Source organism: Salmo salar, chromosome ssa10 (assembly GCF_905237065.1).
Source record: "Salmo salar chromosome ssa10, Ssal_v3.1, whole genome shotgun sequence".
NCBI lineage: Eukaryota > Metazoa > Chordata > Actinopteri > Salmoniformes > Salmonidae > Salmo > Salmo salar.
In genome coordinates, this window is record NC_059451.1 from 3,554,464 (window position 1) to 3,573,046 (window position 18,583).

Below are 18,583 nucleotides of genomic sequence, written 5' to 3' on the forward strand. Positions count from 1 at the left end.
TGCTACATTATAGGGTACCCACTACTACAGGGATACCTGCTACTACAGGGATACCTGTTACCTTATAGGGATACCCACTACTACAGGGATACCCACTACTACAGGGATAGCTGCTACCTTATAGGATACCCACTACTACAGGCGTACCTGTTACCTTATAGGGTACCCACTACTACAGGGATACCTGTTACCTTATAGGGTACCCACTACTACAGGCGTACCTGTTACCTTATAGGGTACCCACTACTACAGGGATACCTGTTACCTTATAGGGTACCCACTACTACAGGGATACCTGTTACCTTATAGGATACCCACTACTACAGGGTACCTGCTACCTTATAGGGTACCCACTACTACAGGGATACCTGCTACTACAGGGATACCTGCTACTACAGGGATACCTGCTGCTACAGGGGTACCTGTTACCTTATAGTGTACCCACTACTACAGGGATACCTGCTACTACAGGGATACCTGTTACCTTATAGGGTACCCACTACTACAGGAGTACCTGTTACCTTATAGGGTACCCACTACTACAGGGATACCTGCTGCTACAGGGATACCTGCTGCTACAGGGATACCTGCTGCTACAGGGATACCTGCTGCTACAGGGATACCTGCTGCTACAGGGATACCTGCTGCTACAGGGATACCTGTTACCTTATAGTGTACCCATTACTACAGGGATACCTGCTACTACAGGGGTACCTGTTACCTTATAGTGTACCTGCTACTACAGGGGTACCTATTACCTTATAGGGAACCCACAACTACAGGGATACCTGCTACTACAGAGATACCTGCTACCTTATAGGGTACCCACTACTACAGGAGTACCTGCTTATAGGGTACCCACTACTACAGGGATACCTGCTACTACAGGGGTACCTGCTACTACAGGGGTACCTGTTACATTATAGTGTACCCACTACTACAGGGATACCTGCTACTACAGGAGTACCTGTTACCTTATAGGGTACCCAGTACTACAGGGATACCCACTACTACAGGGATAGCTGCTACTACAGGGATACCTGCTACCTTATAGGATACCCACTACTACAGGCGTACCTGTTACCTTATAGGGTACCCACTACTACAGGGTACCTGCTACCTTATAGGGTACCCACTACTACAGGGATACCTGTTACCTTATAGGGTACCCACTACTACAGGGGTACCTGCTACTACAGGGGTACCTGTTACCTTATAGGGATACCCACTACTACAGGGATACCCACTACTACAGGGATACCCACTACTACAGGGATAGCTGCTACTACAGGGATACCTTTTACCGTATAGGTTACCCACTACTACAGGGATACCTGTTACCTTATAGGATACCCACTACTACAGGCGTACCTGTTACCTTATAGGGTACCCACTACTACAGGGATACCTGTTACCTTATAGGGTACCCACTACTACAGGGATACCCACTACTACAGGGATAGCTGCTACTACAGGGATACCTGTTACCTTATAGGATACCCACTACTACAGGCGTACCTGTTACCTTATAGGGTACCCACTACTACAGGGATACCTGTTACCTTATAGGGTACCCACTACTACAGGGATACCCACTACTACAGGGATAGCTGCTACTACAGGGATACCTGTTACCTTATAGGATACCCACTACTACAGGCGTACCTGTTACCTTATAGGGTACACACTACTACAGGGATACCTGCTACTACAGAGATACCTGCTACCTTATAGGGTACCCACTACTACAGGAGTACCTGCTTATAGGGTACCTGCTACTACAGGGATACCTGCTACTACAGGGATACCTGCTACTACAGGGATACCTGCTGCTAGTGTGCCCAATACTACAGGAGTACCTGTTACCTTATAGTGTACCCACTACTACAGGGGTACCTGTTACCTTATAGGGTACCCACTACTACAGGGATACCTGCTACTACAGAGATACCTGCTACCTTATAGGGTACCCACTACTACAGGGATACCTGCTACTACAGGGGTACATGTTACCTTATAGGGTACCCACTACTACAGGGATACCTGCTACTACAGGGATACCTGTTACCTTATAGGGTACCCACTACTACAGGGATACCTGCTACTACAGGGATACCTGTTACCTTATAGGGTACCCACTACTACAGGGATACCTGCTACTACAGGGATACCTGTTACCTTATAGGGTACCCACTACTACAGGGATACCTGCTACTACAGGGGTACCTGTTACCTTATAGGGTACCCACTACTACAGGGATACCTGCTACTACAGGCATACCTGCTACTACATGGATACCTGTTACCTTATAGGGTACCCACTACTACAGGGTACCTGCTACCTTATAGGATACCCACTACTACAGAGTACCTGCTACCTTATAGGGTACCCACTACTACAGGGATACCTGCTACTACAGGGATACCTGCTACTACAGTGGTACCTGTTACCTTATAGTGTACCCACTACTACAGGAGTACCTGTTACCTTATAGGGTACCCACTACTACAGGGATACCTGCTGCTACAGGGATACCTGCTGCTACAGGGATACCTGCTGCTACAGGGATACCTGCTGCTACAGGGGTACCTGTTACCTTATAGTGTACCTGCTACTACAGGGGTACCTGTTACCTTATAGTGTACCCGCTACTACAGGAGTACCTGTTACCTTATAGGGCACCCACTACTACAGGAGTACCTGTTACCTTATAGTGTACCCACTACTACAGGGATACCTGCTACTACATGGATACATGTTACCTTATAGGGTACCCACTACTACAGGAGTACCTGTTACCTTATAGGGTACCCACTACTGCAGGGATACCTGCTACTACAGAGATACCTGCTACCTTATAGGGTACCCACTACTACAGGAGTACCTTCTTATAGGGTACCCACTACTACAGCGATACCTGCTTTTACAGGGATACCTGCTGCTACAGGGGTACGTACCTGTTACCTTATAGTGTACCTGCTACTACAGGAGTACCTGTTACCTTATAGGGTACCCACTACTACAGGGATACCTGTTTCCTTATAGTGTACCCACTACTACAGGGATACCTGCTACCTTATAGTGTACCTGCTACTACAGGGATACCTGCTACCTTATAGGGTACCCACTACTACAGGGATACCCGCTATTACAGGGATACCCGCTTCTACAGGGATACCTGTTACCTTATAGGGTACCCACTACTACAGGGATAGCCGCTACTACAGGGGTACCTGTTACCGTATAGGGTACCCACTACTACAGGGATACCTGCTACTACAGAGATACCTGCTACCTTATAGTGTACCTCTTACTTCAGGGATACCTGCTACTACAGGGATACCTGTTACCTTATAGGGTACCCACTACTACAGGGATACCTGCTACTACAGGGATACCTGCTGCTACAGGGGTACATGTTACCTTATAGGGTACCCACTACTACAGGGATACCTGCTACTACAGGAGTACTACTACAGGGATACCTGCTACTACAGGCATACCTGCTACTACAGAAGTACCTGTTACCTTATAGTGTACCCACTACTACAGGAGTACCTGTTACCTTATAGGGTACCCACTACTACAGGGATACCTGTTACCTTATAGTGTACCCACTACTACAGGGATACCTGCTACTACAGAGATACCTGTTACCTTATAGGGTACACACTACTACAGGGATACCTGCTACTACAGAGATACCTGCTACCTTATAGGGTACCCACTACTACAGGAGTACCTGCTTATAGGGTACCCGCTACTACAGGGATACCTGCTACTACAGGGATACCTGTTACCTTATAGTGTACCCACTACTACAGGGGTACCTGTTACCTTAGAGGGTACCCACTACTACAGGGATACCTGTTACCTTATAGGGTACCCACTACTACAGGGATACCTGCTACTACAGAGATACCTGCTACCTTATAGGGTACCCACTACTACAGGAGTACCTGCTTATAGGGTACCCGCTACTACAGGGATACCTGCTACTACAGGGATACCTGCTGCTACAGGGGTACCTGTTACCTTATAGTGTGCCCAATACTACAGGAGTACCTGTTACCTTATAGGGTACCCACTACTACAGGGATACCTGTTACCTTATAGGGTACCCACTACTACAGGGATACCTGCTACTACAGAGATACCTGCTACCTTATAGGGTACCCACTACTACAGGGATACCTGTTACTACAGGGGTACATGTTACCTTATAGGGTACCCACTACTACAGGGATACCTGCTACTACAGGGATACCTGTTACCTTATAGGGTACCCACTACTACAGGGATACCTGCTACTACAGGGATACCTGTTACCTTATAGGGTACCCACTACTACAGGGATACCTGCTACTACAGGGATACCTGTTACCTTATAGGGTACCCACTACTACAGGGATACCTGCTACTACAGGGGTACCTGTTACCTTATAGGGTACACACTACTACAGGGATACCTGCTACTACAGAGATACCTGTTACCTTATTGGATGTCTTCTACCTTTTAGTAAGGCTGGGCGATATGGCCAAAATCTCATATCCCGATATAGGTCATCTCATATCCCGATAACGATGCATATCCTGATATAGCACATTTTCAATTAATTCAATGACTCAATGTTTATTTAAAACGACCACATGTAAAGGCCTATTTCTTATTACATTTTGAGTTATTCTCAACAAATAAGATATTTACTCATATTTGATTAGTTCTCCTTTTATTTAGAAGTTTTTGATACATTTTCAATTAAGCATGTAACAAAATAGAAAAAAAAGGTAAATAGAAAACACTTCAACTATAGTTGCAAACAAAATAAATATAGGTTTAAATTATATTCAGTTGAAATCAGAAGTTTACATCCACTTAGGTTGGAGTCATTAAAACTAGTTTTTCAACCACTCCACACATTTCTTGTTAATAAACTATAGTTTTTGCAAGTCGGTTAGGGCATCTACTTTATGCATGACACAAGTAATTTTCTAGCAATTCTTTACAGACAGATTATTTCACTTATAATTCACTGTATCACAATTCCAGTGGGTCAGAAGTTTACATACACTAAGTTGATTGTGCCTTTTAACAGTTTGGAAAATTCCCAAAAAAAATTGTAGGCTAGTTGACATAATTTGAGTCAATTGGAGGTGTACCTGTGGATGTATTTCAAGGTCTACCTCCAAACTCAGTGCCTCTTTGCTTGATATCATGGGAAAATCAAAAGAAATCAGCCAAGACCCCAGAAAATAAATTGTAGACCTCCACAAGTCTGGTTCATCCTTGGGAGCAATTTCCAAACGCATGAAGGTACCACGTTCATCTGTACAAACAATAGTACGCAAGTATAAACACCATGGGACCACACAGCCGTCATACCGCTCAGGAAGAAGATGCCTTCATTATCCTAGAGATGAACGTACTTTGGTGCGAAAAGTGCAAATCAATCCCAGAACAACCGCAAAGGACCCTGTGAAGATGCTGGATGAAACCGGTACAAAAGTATCTATATCCATAGTAAAAACGAGTCCTATATCGACATAACCTGAAAGGCTGCTCGGCAAGGAAGAAGCCACTGCTCCTAAACCACCATTAAAAAAAGCCAGACTACGGTTTGCAACTGCACATGGGGACAAAGATCATACTTTTTGGAGAAATGTCTTCTGGTCTGATGAAACAAAAATAGAACTGTTTGGCCATAATGACCGTCGTTATGTTTGGAGGGAAAAAGGGGGAGGCTTGCAAGCCGAAGAACACCATCCCAACCATGAAGCACGGGGGTGGCAGCATCATGTTGTGGGGGTGCTTTGCTGCAGGAGGGACTGGTGCACTTCACAGAATAGATGGCATCATGAGGTAGGAAAATTATGGGGATATATTGAAGCAACATCTCAAGACATCAGTCAGGAAGTTAAAGCTTGGTTTCAAATGGGTCTTCAGAATGGACAATGACCCCAAGCATACTTCCAAAGTTGTGGCAAAATGGCTTAAGGACAACAAAGTCAAGGTATTGGAGTGGCTATCACAAAGCCCTGACCTCAGTCCCTTTAGAAAACTTGTGGACAGAACTGAAAAAGTGTGTGCGAGCATGGAGGTCTACAAACCTGACTCAGTTACACCAGCTCTGTCAGGAGGAATGGGCCACAATTCACCCAACTTATTGTGGGTGGGTTGTGGAAGGCTACCTGAAACATTTGACCCAAGTTAAACAATTTAAAGGCAATGCTACCAAATACTAATTGAGTGTATGTAAACTTCTGACCTACTGGGAATGTAATAAAAATAAATAAAAGCTGAAATAAATAATTCTCTCTACTATTATTCTGACATTTCACATTTTTAAAATAAAGTGGTGATCCTAACTGACCTAAAACAGGGAATTTTTACTAGGATTAAATGTCAGGAATTGTGAAAAACTGAGTTTAAATGTATTTGGCTAAGGTGTATGTAAACTTCCGACTTCAACTGTGTGTGTGTGTGTGTGTGTGTGTGTGTGTGTGTGTGTGTGTGTGTGTGTGTGTGTGTGTGTGTGTGTGTGTGTGTGTGTGTGTGTGTATATTATTGTTTTTGGGGGCTTGCCTGTTTTGCATGTTATTTTGGCGTTAATACGTGTCACATTTGTGGTACCTTGGGTCGAGTGTTGGCACCAACTCACGAAACCCCCGTTTCTCCACCGTGTAAAATGGGGTCTGCGATGTAAGTTGTAACGGCAACTGTTATCTCCTTCCATCTTCGTGATTCTTTGCCGTATGGTGTGCCGCGAGCAAAAGCCTCTTGCAACGTCTGAGTCGGGGGTTTGTTTTGAGCACTCGACTGTACTTTTTGGGTCTCATCTGTAGACTCTCCCCGTACTGTTTCACATGATTCTTGCGTAGGTGATAAGAGGTTAGTGGTGTTTGAGCCTGTTGTCGGGACCGGCCTGCTGCCTATTTTGCAGAGGACGGTTTTCTGGTTCTTGTCAAACTTTTCATACCCAAACCACGTCCATGCGACCGAAGTAGCTCCTCTTTTAGGTATGAGCTCCGTGTCTCCTTGCTCTGTGTCACATTCACTCTCCTCCATGTTTGTTTGTTTGTTGCAAATTTCCTTCCACACAATATTGCCGTAAAGAGTGTGATTTGCGACACAACTAAATAAATGATAGACGTTTTTCTATCGTCACACGATATATATCGTCATATCACCCAGCCCTACCTTATAGGATACATGCTACTGCAAAGATACCTCCTTCCATCTTATACGATACATGCTACTAAATGTAGGATACATGCTACTAAATGTAGGATACATGCTACCTTTTAGGATACATGCTACCTTTTAGGATACATGCTACCTTTTAGGATACCTGTTACTACAGAGATACCTTCTACCTTGTAGGATACATCCTACCTCATAGTATACCTGCTTCCTTATAGGAGTACTGCAACCTTATAGAATACATGCTACTGCAAAGATACCTCCTTCTATCTTATACGATACATGCTACCTTTTAGGATACCTGTTACTACAGAGATGCCTTCTACCTTGTAGGATACATCCTACCCCTTAGTATACCTGCTTCCTTGTAGGATTACTGCTACCTTATAGAATACATGCTACTAAAGATCTACTTGCGACCTTATAGGATACCTGCTACTAAAAAGATACCTGCTACCTTATTGGATACCTGCTACCTTATAGGATACCTGCTACTAAAAACATACCTGCTACCTTACATTTTGTCACATACACATATTTAGCAGATGTTATCGCATGTGTAGCGAAACGCTTGTGTTCCTAGCTCCAACAGTGCAGTAGTATCTAAAAAGTCACAATACACACACACATCTCAAAGTAAAATAATGAAGAAATATATAAATATCAGGATGAGCAATGTCAGTGGCATTGACTATAAGACGGTATATACACATGACATTTGTAAAGCAGTATGTAAACATCTTTAAAGTGCCCAGTGATTCCATGTCTATATACATAGGGCAGCAGCAGGGTTGAGTAACTGGGTGGTAGCCGGCTAGTGACAGTGACTAAGTTCAGGGCAGAGTACTGGGTGGAGGCCGGCTAGTGATGACTATTTAACAGTCTGATGGCCTGGAGATAGAAGCTGTTTTTCAGTCTCTCGGTCCCAGCTTTGATGCACCTGTACTGACCTCGCCTTCTGGATGATAGCGGGGTGAACAGGCAGTGGCTCGGGTGGTGATGATGCACCTGTACTGACCTCGCCTTCTGGATGATAGCGGGGTGAACAGGCAGTGGCTCGGGTGGTGATGATGCACCTGTACTGACCTCGCCTTCTGGATGATAGCGGGGTGAACAGGCAGTGGCTCGGGTGGTGATGATGCACCTGTACTGACCTCGCCTTCTGGATGATAGCGGGGTGAACAGGCAGTGGCTCGGGTGGTGATGATGCACCTGTACTGACCTCGCCTTCTGGATGATAGCGGGGTGAACAGGCAGTGGCTCGGGTGGTGATGATGCACCTGTACTGACCTCGCCTTCTGGATGATAGCGGGGTGAACAGGCAGTGGCTCGGTGGTGATGATGCACCTGTACTGACCTCGCCTTCTGGATGATAGCGGGGTGAACAGGCAGTGGCTCGGGTGGTGATGATGCACCTGTACTGACCTCGCCTTCTGGATGATAGCGGGGTGAACAGGCAGTGGCTCGGGTGGTGATGATGCACCTGTACTGACCTCGCCTTCTGGATGATAGCGGGGTGAACAGGCAGTGGCTCGGGTGGTGATGATGCACCTGTACTGACCTCGCCTTCTGGATGATAGCGGGTGAACAGGCAGTGGCTCGGGTGGTGATGATGCACCTGTACTGACCTCGCCTTCTGGATGATAGCGGGGTGAACAGGCAGTGGCTCGGGTGGTGATGATGCACCTGTACTGACCTCGCCTTCTGGATGATAGCGGGGTGAACAGGCAGTGGCTCGGGTGGTGATGATGCACCTGTACTGACCTCACCTTCAGGATGGTAGTGGGGTGAACAGGCAGTGGCTCGGGTGGTTGTTGTCCTTGATGATCTATTTGGCCTTCCTGTGACATCGGGTGGTGTAGGTGTCCTGGAGGGCAGGCAGTGTGCCCCCAGTGATGCGTTGGGCAGCCCGCACCACCGTTTGGAGAGCCCTGCGGTTGTGTGCGGTGCAGTTGCCGTACCAGGTGGTGATACAGCCCGTCAGGATGCTCTCGATGGTGCATCTGCAAAAGTTAATGAGGGTCTTAGGGGCCATGCTGAATTTCTTCAGCTTCCTTCACCATGCTGTCTGTTTGGTTGTGTACGATGATGAACTGGAAGCTTTTCACCTCCACTGTGGTCCCATGGATGGTGTGTGCTCCCTCGGCTGTCTCCTGAAATCCACAATCGGCTCTTTCATTTTGTTGAGGGAGAGGTTATTTTCCTGGCAACACTCCGCCAGGGCCTTCACCACCACCTACTTGCTACCTTACTGGATACCTGCTGCTACAGACAACTTCTACCTTACTGGATACCTGCTGCTACAGACAACTTCTACCTTACTGGATACCTGCTGCGACAGAGGATACCTGCTGCGACAGAGGATACCTGCTGCGACAGAGGATACGTCCTTGATATTTTATAGCCTTCTACCTTATACAATCAGTCTTTTTCTGTTCCAGATCAGTACTACAGGGCCATAGTTGCATACTGGGTGGACCACCTGCCTGTCATTCCCATTGCCTCATAGAATAACCACATTACCCTGGATCCATCATGGGCAGGACTTCAGTCAAAGGTAAGGAAACATGAGCATGTACACTGCAGCCTATTTATTTAGTATGCCATTGTATTTCTCATTTCAATATTCTATCGGCGGGTACACAAATGGATGGAATTCTGGTGTACCTCATTTTCCAGCAGTCTTACTGGTCCGACATGAGTAGTGTTTATAACGCAAGATGGAGTAGAGCCTTCTTTCGTCAGACATTTATTTTGGGAGATTGCAAAATATAACCTTTTTATTCAAGACAGGAGTGACATTGTTTTAAGTGATAATAAAACATGTTTATTTAGTAGTAATTACTAGTAATTACCACTTGGAGGGCCGTTCAAGTGGAGTTTCCAAGTCATATGTGGTAAATACCATCTTTCCACCTGGTTATAAACACGGGCGTGGTCAGTGTTGATGTGTTTGTGTTTTCAGATCAGAAGGAGAAAGCAGGAAGTCTCCTTCCTCCACGTCCCACTCCTGCTAAAGGTAACTTTAGACTCCTAGGAGAGATGACCCCTAGCTTTTACTATTTTAAAAGTTTGAACGTGTTGTTCCTAGGATAACATTTGATCTAACTGCAAAGTAACTTCGATTTATTAAATATAATTTTCAGTGTCTATTTTTTACACCTGTTACATCAATATATACATGTAGGTCTGTCGGGACTACTAACCCTTTCTTGTTTCTGTCTCAGAGTCGTTCAGTTGGGAGGAGTACCTGAAGGAAACATCATCTACGCCGGCTCCACCTAGCTTCTTCAGACAGGTATGTGTCCATCTACCCCGGCTCCACCTAGCTTCTTCAGACAGGTATGTGTCCATCTACCCCGGCTCCACCTAGCTTCGTCAGACAGGTATGTGTCCATTTACCCCGGCTCCACCTAGCTTCTTCAGACAGGTATGTGTCCATCTACCCCGGCTCCACCTAGCTTCTTCAGACAGGTATGTGTCCATCTACCCCGGCTCCACCTAGCTTCTTCAGACAGGTATGTGTCCATCTACACCGGCTCCACCTAGCTTCTTCAGACAGGTAAGTGTCCATCTACCCCGGCTCCACCTAGCTTCTTCAGACAGGTAAGTGTCCATCTACCCCGGCTCCACCTAGCTTCTTCAGACAGGTAAGTGTCCATCTACCCAGGCTCCACCTAGCTTCTTCAGACAGTGTGAGTTCAGTGACAGCAGAGAAGGCTAAGTGACAGTACAGTGTCTCTCTGCAGTGAGTTTTCTGTCTCTCTCCAGTCCAGAGTCCCTCCCTCCAATGACTTCAAGGTGGGGATGAAGCTGGAAGTCCATGATCCTCGGAACTCCACCTCGGTGTGCATCGCCACTGTGATGGGCATGACGGGTGTGCGTCTGCGCCTTCGTCTGGATGGCAGTGACAACACCAATGACTTCTGGAGGCTGGTTGACTCCTCAGACATCCAGCCTATAGGAACCTGTGAAAAGAATGGGGACATGCTGCAGCCGCCGCTGGGTACGTTAACCATAACCCTAACCATAAGTCTACCCTAACCCACTGGGTACGTTAACCATAACCCTAACCCTAACCATAACTCTACCTTAACCCACTGGGTACGTTAACCATAACCCTAACCATAACCATAACTCTACCCTAACCCACAGGGTACGTTAACCATAACCCTAACCATAACCATAACTCTACCCTAACCCACAGGGTACGTTAACCATAACCCTAACCGTAACTCTACCCTAACCCACTGGGTACGTTAACCATAACCCTAACCAAAACTCTACCCTAACCCACTGGGTACGTTAACCATAACACTAACCTTCCAGCAATGTGGAAAATGGGGGAATTACGGCCCTAACCCACTGGGTATGTTAACCTCTAAAAATCTAAGCCGTTGGGGGATAGGGTACTAAGCTAACATATGGAATTGTTTTAAGATCGTCATACAATGGATTATTTAGCTATTGGATTTTGAATTTTAGGAGGCTTTTAGGTATAACAATTTTATTTTGAATTATTTGATAAAATGTTGAGTTAACCGAGTCACTGGTGCTTCCTGCTTTAGTTTTGGTTGTAAGCAGTAATCAGGAGGATAGAATTATGGTCAGATTTTCCAAATGGAGGGCGAGGGAGAGCTTTGTACGCGTCTGTGTGTGGAGTAAAGCTGGTCTAGAGTTATTTCCCCCCCCCCCCTCTGGTTGCACAGTTAACATGCTGGTAGAAAAGTCGTTTTGGACTTTTGGCAAACTCCAAGCGTGCGGTCATGTGCCTTTTACTCAGGAGAGGCTTCCGTCTGGCCACTACCATAAAGGCCTGATTGGTACAGTGCTGCGTAGATGGGAGAACCTTCTAGAAGGACAACCATCTCCACAGAGGAACTCTGGAGCTGTGTCAGAGTGACCATCGGTTCTTGGTCACCACGGCCCTTCTCCCCTGATTGCTCAGTAGGGCTGGGCGGCCAGCTCTAGGAAGAATCTTGGTGGTTCCAATCTTCTTCCAGTTAAGAATGATGGAGGCCGTTCTTGGGAATCTTCAATGCTGAAATCATTTGTTGGTAACCTTCCCCAGGTCGGTGCCTCAACACAATCTTGTCTCTGACAATTCCTTTGACCTCATGGCTTGGTTATTGCTCTGACATGGACTGTCAACTGTGGGACCTTATATAGACAGGTGTGTGCATTTCCAAATCATGTCCAATCAATTTTAGAATAAGGCTATAACGTAACAAAATGAAGAAAAAGTGAAGGGGTCTGAATACTTTTCGATTTCACGTGTAGTCGAGGATATTTTTGTGAAAAGTCAAAGTGTGAAGACCCTCTTAGCTTGTTAATGTAGCCTAAATCAAGTGTAGGCTATTTGCTATTGACTCCCGCAAATGAAACTCCAAAAGCCTGTGGAGTTTGTGAAATATGAACCTGAGACACATGCATTAGAAAATATAGATTGCTATTATTTGCTATACATATCATGATGAAGATGGTCCCAATTTAACACCCTATGCCTGCTCCCTATTAGAAGTTACATTAAGGCACAGGCGTAGCTCAAAGAAGGGCTTATGACCAACTGGTGCAACCGGTCCCTGGTGATTTGAAAAACACTGCTTGTGCCTGTCAATGCAATACAATTCTACTCCGATGCGCTCTGCAGAAATTGGGAGAACAGATCACAAAACATAGCATCTGGCGCAGAGTATGTGAGCAGGGCTGGAGTGGGACTGGAGCGTGCCCAATTCTACTGCCGCGCTCAGCGAGTTTCCCAAAGGCTGGAGTGTCTGCCTTCTCACCCGCTCCAATTTCGCTCCAGTACCGTTCACTTCACCAGCTCAGGGCATGCCCGGCCGAGCATGCGTTAATAGTCTACTTGTGTGCTGCTATAGCCCCTTGCTTTAGCTAATGTCATGGAGTGTGGGGGGCTAATTTCTGCATTACCAAATGAGGAGATAGACAAACTTCGCACACCAGTCAGAGTTATACTTAAATTACATCTTTAATAATAAGAGCTTTGCAAAAGCACTCTGACTTGTGCTTTTGTGTCAACACAAAAGTACAAAGATCTTTTATAGCCAAGATACACCCCTCTCAACCTACATGATGAACCACAGATCTTAGAAACAGTTCACAAAGGGACTTTATATTTGAGAAAGGAGTATCCCTTAGCCAGATAACATGTGCTTTAAATTATCGTTCAGTTTGGTCCCTATGACAAGGTTCTAATCTCGTTCCTGGTACTTCATAGCACAAAAACACCATCTCATCCAATGGCATAAATCAATTGACAACTCTTGATACTATCTCAAGTAAACCCCCCTCTTGATCCCACTCCTGGACAAGCTCACTGAGGCAGTGACTTGCTCACAGACATTGTGGAGACAAATAATTGGTTCCCCATTAATCACGCCATCCCATGCTCTACAACAAAGCTTTCTTATTGTCCGACAAGCTTTCTCTACTCTTAACCTTGTTCTGAACACCTCCAAAACAAAGGTCATGTGGTTTGGTAAGAAGAATGCCCCTCTCCCCACAGGTGTTATTGCTACCTCTGAGGGGTTAGAGCTTGAGGTAGTCACCTCATACAGGTACTTGGGAGTATGGCTAGACGGTGCACTGTCGTTCTCTGGGCACATATCAAAGCTGCAGGCTAAAGATAAATCTAGACTTGGTTTCCTCTACCATAATCGCTCCTCTTTCACCCCAGCTGCCAAACTAACCCTGATTCAGATGACGATCCTACCCATGCTAGATTACGGAGACATAATTTATAGATCGGCAGGTAAGGATGCTCTTTACCAATTGGCCATGAGATTTGCCACCAATGCTCCTTATAGGACACATCACTGTACTCTACACTCCTCTGTAAACTGGTCATCTCTGTATACCCGTCACAAGAACCACTGGTTGATGTTTATTTATAAAACCCTCTTAGTCCTCACTCCCCCCATCTGAGATATCTACTGCAGCCCTCATCCTCCACATCCAACACCCGTTCTGCCAGTCACATTCTGTTAAAGGTCCCCAAAGCACACACATCCCTGGGTCGCTCCTCTTTTCAGTTCGCTGCAGCTAGCGACTGGAACGAGCTGCAACAAACACTCAAACTGGACAGTTTTATCTCCATCTCTTCATTCAACGACTCAATCATGGACACTTACTGACAGTTGTGGCTGCTTTGTGTGATGTATTGTTGTCTCTACCTTCTTACCCTTTGTGCTGTTGTCTGTGCCCAATAATGTTTGTACCATGTTTTGTGCTGCTACCTTGTTGTGTTGCTACCATGCTGTGTTGTCATGTGTTGCTGCCTTGTTATGTTGTTGTCTTAGGTCTCTCTTCATGTAGTGTTGTCTCTCTTGTTGTGATGTGTGTTTTGTCCTATATTTATTTTTTGAATCCCAGGCCCCCGTCCCCACAGGAGGCCTTTTGCCTTTTGGTAGGCCGTCATTGTAAATAAGAATTTGTTCTTAACTGACTTGCCTGGTTAAATAAAACAAATATAGGCTATATGCATGGTCCAATAAGTTAAAATAATTTAAACATCACTTTTAATAATATTTTATTGGGCTCATTTCTGGAGATTGTTTTAACAGCATTTTATTTTCATTCATTCAGTCCTACATAAAAATGATTGCAGTTCAGTACATGTACAAAATGATCCTCTTTCCCTAAAAGTACGATGGTCATTACTTTTTTTACATGAAAGGGGAGGTTAACTTGGCCTCAGACAATCGATTTGAGATCCACTTAAGGTCTCAGCCATGGGATTTTTGTTGTTGTTTCTTCAAGTCTTTTCCAGTTGATACACTAGCCAGAAACTTTGTCCTTAGAAGGGCTATGATACCTCTTGCTGGCTGGGTGGGGAGAAGCCTTTCTAAACGTTCTGTATGTATTCTGCAGGCTTCAGAATGAATGCGTCTTCCTGGCCAATGTTTCTGCTGAGAACCCTGAATGGAGCAGAGATGGCCCCGGCTACTGCTTTTAAAAAGGTACGCAACCCTTAATCTATACACTGAGTATACAAAACATGACATGCTCTTTCCATCACCAGGAGAATCCAGGTGAAAGCTATGATCCCTTATTGATGTCACTTGTTAAAAAAAACCTCGGGACCAACACTTCACATGTTGCGTTTTATATTTTTGTTCAGTGGAGATTAAATAGGTACCAAACCTTTTTATAGATTAAAAAGCTATACAGACCTTAAAAAAATAAATAATATATATATATATAGATAGATAGATTAAAAAGTTACCCAAACCTTCATATATACAGTACAAGTCAAAAGCTTGGACACGCCTACTCATTCCAGAGGTTTTCTTTATTTTTACTTTTTCTACGTTGTAGAATAATAGTGAAGACATCAAGCCTATGGAATCATGTAGGGGGGTGCTGAGGAGTATTTCTGTGTGAAATAAAGCCCTTTTGTGGGGAAAAATGTATCCTGATTGGCTGAGGTCTCTCTCCTCAGTGGGTATGTCTATGCCCTCCCATGCTCACCCATGGCTGCATCCCTGCCCAGTCACGTGAAATCCATAGATTCAGACCTAATTTATTTATTTATTTATATTGACTGATTTCTTTATGTGGCCTGATTTTCAGGAAACTAGGCGTTTGTCACAGGAGAGCCATTTGAGCGTAAAAAATATATTTCTTATCAAAATGCGTTTTTTGGCCATAAATGTCTTCTCAAACGTGAACTTTCATGTGCCTTAATAACAAACATGTATACCATCTTTAAATACGAATAACATTGTTAAATTACGAGCCTTGTTGTTTAAGCCACAGAAAAAGCTGGGAACCTTCCCACTAGCCATGATTGGTTGAGATGATGAGTGGGCTGGACATGCCGAGAGAGAAGTTCGGATTGGTCTGCCATGATCAAGGTGTCTGTCTATTTGAGCTCGTCAGTCTTGTGTTGCTAATCCTGTCGAACGCGGCTTTATAAAAAATGTATTGTGTAGTGGAGCTGCATACGTGTTGCTCTCCATTTTCTGGAGGATCAAGTTTTGAAATCAGTGGAATTAGTCTGATAGCTAAAGAGATGGAGAAAACACCTGTCTCCGGATTACATCTTCAAACTAAGGGCAACCATGGTATGGCATTCCTGACAGCATTCTTACATAGGTATTCATCTTGTCCAGATGGGATAGGGCAGGGTGATGGCGATTGCGTCGTCTGTGGACGTATTGGGGCGTTAATCAAATTGGAGTGGGTCTAGGGTATCAGGTAGTGTGGCGGTGATATGATCCTTGACTAGTCTGGGGCGGCAGGTAGCCTAGTGGTTAGTGTTGGGCCAGTAACCGAAAGGTTGCTAGATCAAATCCCTGAGCTGACAAGGTAAAAATCTGTCATTCTGGCCCTGAACAAGGCAGTTAACCCACTGTTCCTAGGCCGTCATTGTAATTAAGAATGTGTTCTTAATTGACTTGCCTCTTTGAAGGTTAAATAAAATAAAAATTGTCTCTCAAAACACTTCATGATGATAGAAGTGAGTGCTACAGAGTGATGGTCATTTAGTTCAGTTACCTTAGCTTTCTTGGAAACAGGAACAATGGTGTCCATCTTGAAGCATGTGGGGACAGCAGACTGCGATAGGGATTGATTGAATATATCCGTAAACACACCAGCCAGCTGGTCTGCGCATGCTCTGAGGACGTGGCTAGGGATGCTGTCAGGGCCGGCAGCCTTGTGAGGGTTAACACGTTTAAATGTTTTACTCACATTGGCCATGTTGTTTAGTTTGTCTGGGAGCAAAACGATGTCTGCGACGGGGCTGGTTTTCTTTTTGTAAATCTTATTGACTGTAGACCCTGCCACATACTCGTTTTTGAGCTGTTGAATTGTGACTCTACTTTGTCTCTATACTGATGCTTTGCTTGTTTGATTGCCTTGCGGAGGGAATAACTACACTGTTTGTATTCGGTCATATTTCCAGTCGCCTTGCCATGATTGAAAGTGGTGGTTTGCGCTTTCAGTTTTGCGCGAATGATGCCATCGTTCCACGGTTTCTGGTTAGGGATGGTTTTAATAGTCACAGTGGGTACAATATCTCTAATGCACTTGCGAATAAACTCGCTTACCGAATCAGCGTATACATCAATGATATTGTCTGAGGCTACCTGGAACATATCCCAGTTCACATGATCGACGCAATCTTGAAGCATGGAATCTGATTGGTCAGACCAGCATTGGATAGACCTGAGCACGGGTGTTTCCTGTTTTAGTTTCGGCCTATAGGATGGGAGCAACAAAATGGAGTCATGGTCAGACTGACTATAATCGAAGAGAATTCTCTTGGGAGATAATGCGGTCAGCATTTGATTGTAAGAAATTCTAGGTCAGGTGAACAAAAGGACTTGAGTTCCTGTATGTTGTTATGATTACACCATGAGTCATTAATCGAGGGCTTGGAATCACCGCTGCCAATTGAATAGGCATCTCTACTCTTAACTTATTCTAAACCTATCCATTGAATTGGTGTTTGTGATTACACCAGACGTCATTTGGCAGGCAATTTGTACTTTAAACACAGATCCGACGGAACAACAGCCCGCCCCAAGACACCTGGCGAGTTCATGTTGGGTACCCTCGTTCCAATACGTTATAAAAGAGTATGCATTCGTCCACCTTGAATATTATTCATGTTCTGGTTAAAAAAGGCCCTAATGATTTATGCTATACAACGTTTGACATGTTTGAACGAACGGAAATATATTTTTTCCCCTCGTTCATGACGAGAAGTCCGGCTGGCTTAGATCATGTGCTAACAAGACGGAGATTTTTGGACATAAATGATGAGCTTTTTTGAACAAAACTACATTCGTTATGGACCTGTGATACCTGGAAGTGACATCTGATGAAGAGAATCAAAGGTAATGGATTATTTACATAGTATTTTCGATTTTAGATCTCCCCAACATGACGTCTAGTCTGTATCGCAACGCCGTATTTTTCTGGGCGCAGTGCTCAGATTATTGCAAAGTGTGATTTCCCAGTAAGGTTATTTTTAAATCTGGCAAGTTGATTGCGTTCAAGAGATGTAAATCTATAATTCTTTAAATGACAATATAATATTTTACCAATGTTTTCTAATTTTAATTATTTTAATTGACGTGACTTGACTGCGGTTCTTGGGTATGAAAATCGATTTCCTCAACATCAATGCCATATTAAACGCTGTTTTTGGATATAAATATGAACTTGATAGAACTAAAAAAAATTGTCAACATAATGTCCTAAATTTAATCTGAGAGTGTAAAGGTCATATTGCATCATTTTAGCTGGTTTTATGGTTTTGGTGACCCTGTCTTTGACTTGACAAAACATTACACACAACTCTTGTAAAATGTACTGTCCTAACATACTCTAAATTTATGCTTTCGCCGTAA

The 18,583-nt window shown here is 44.4% G+C and overlaps 1 protein-coding gene across 5 annotated transcripts in view; it reads left to right on the forward strand.

Annotated features, from left to right (window-relative positions):
- The window catches only part of LOC106560708 (sex comb on midleg-like protein 2), a 48,037-nt gene that overhangs the window by 4,449 nt on the left and 25,005 nt on the right, over positions 1 to 18,583 (forward strand). For 3 of the 5 annotated variants that reach the window (XR_006756880.1, XM_014123867.2, XM_045687246.1), the window contains exons 2-6: positions 9,644 to 9,759; positions 10,168 to 10,221; positions 10,430 to 10,500; positions 10,974 to 11,208; positions 15,093 to 15,181. Coding sequence is in view for 4 of the 5 variants with exons in the window: in XM_014123867.2 (XP_013979342.2) it covers positions 9,738 to 9,759; positions 10,168 to 10,221; positions 10,430 to 10,500; positions 10,974 to 11,208; positions 15,093 to 15,181 (471 nt within the window). In the remaining variant the exon portion in view is untranslated. Of the gene's footprint in view, positions 1 to 9,643; positions 9,760 to 10,167; positions 10,222 to 10,429; positions 10,501 to 10,625; positions 10,633 to 10,973; positions 11,209 to 15,092; positions 15,182 to 18,583 lie in introns of those variants that run through there. The other 2 variants (XM_045687247.1, XM_014123866.2) reach the window with 2 other exon arrangements.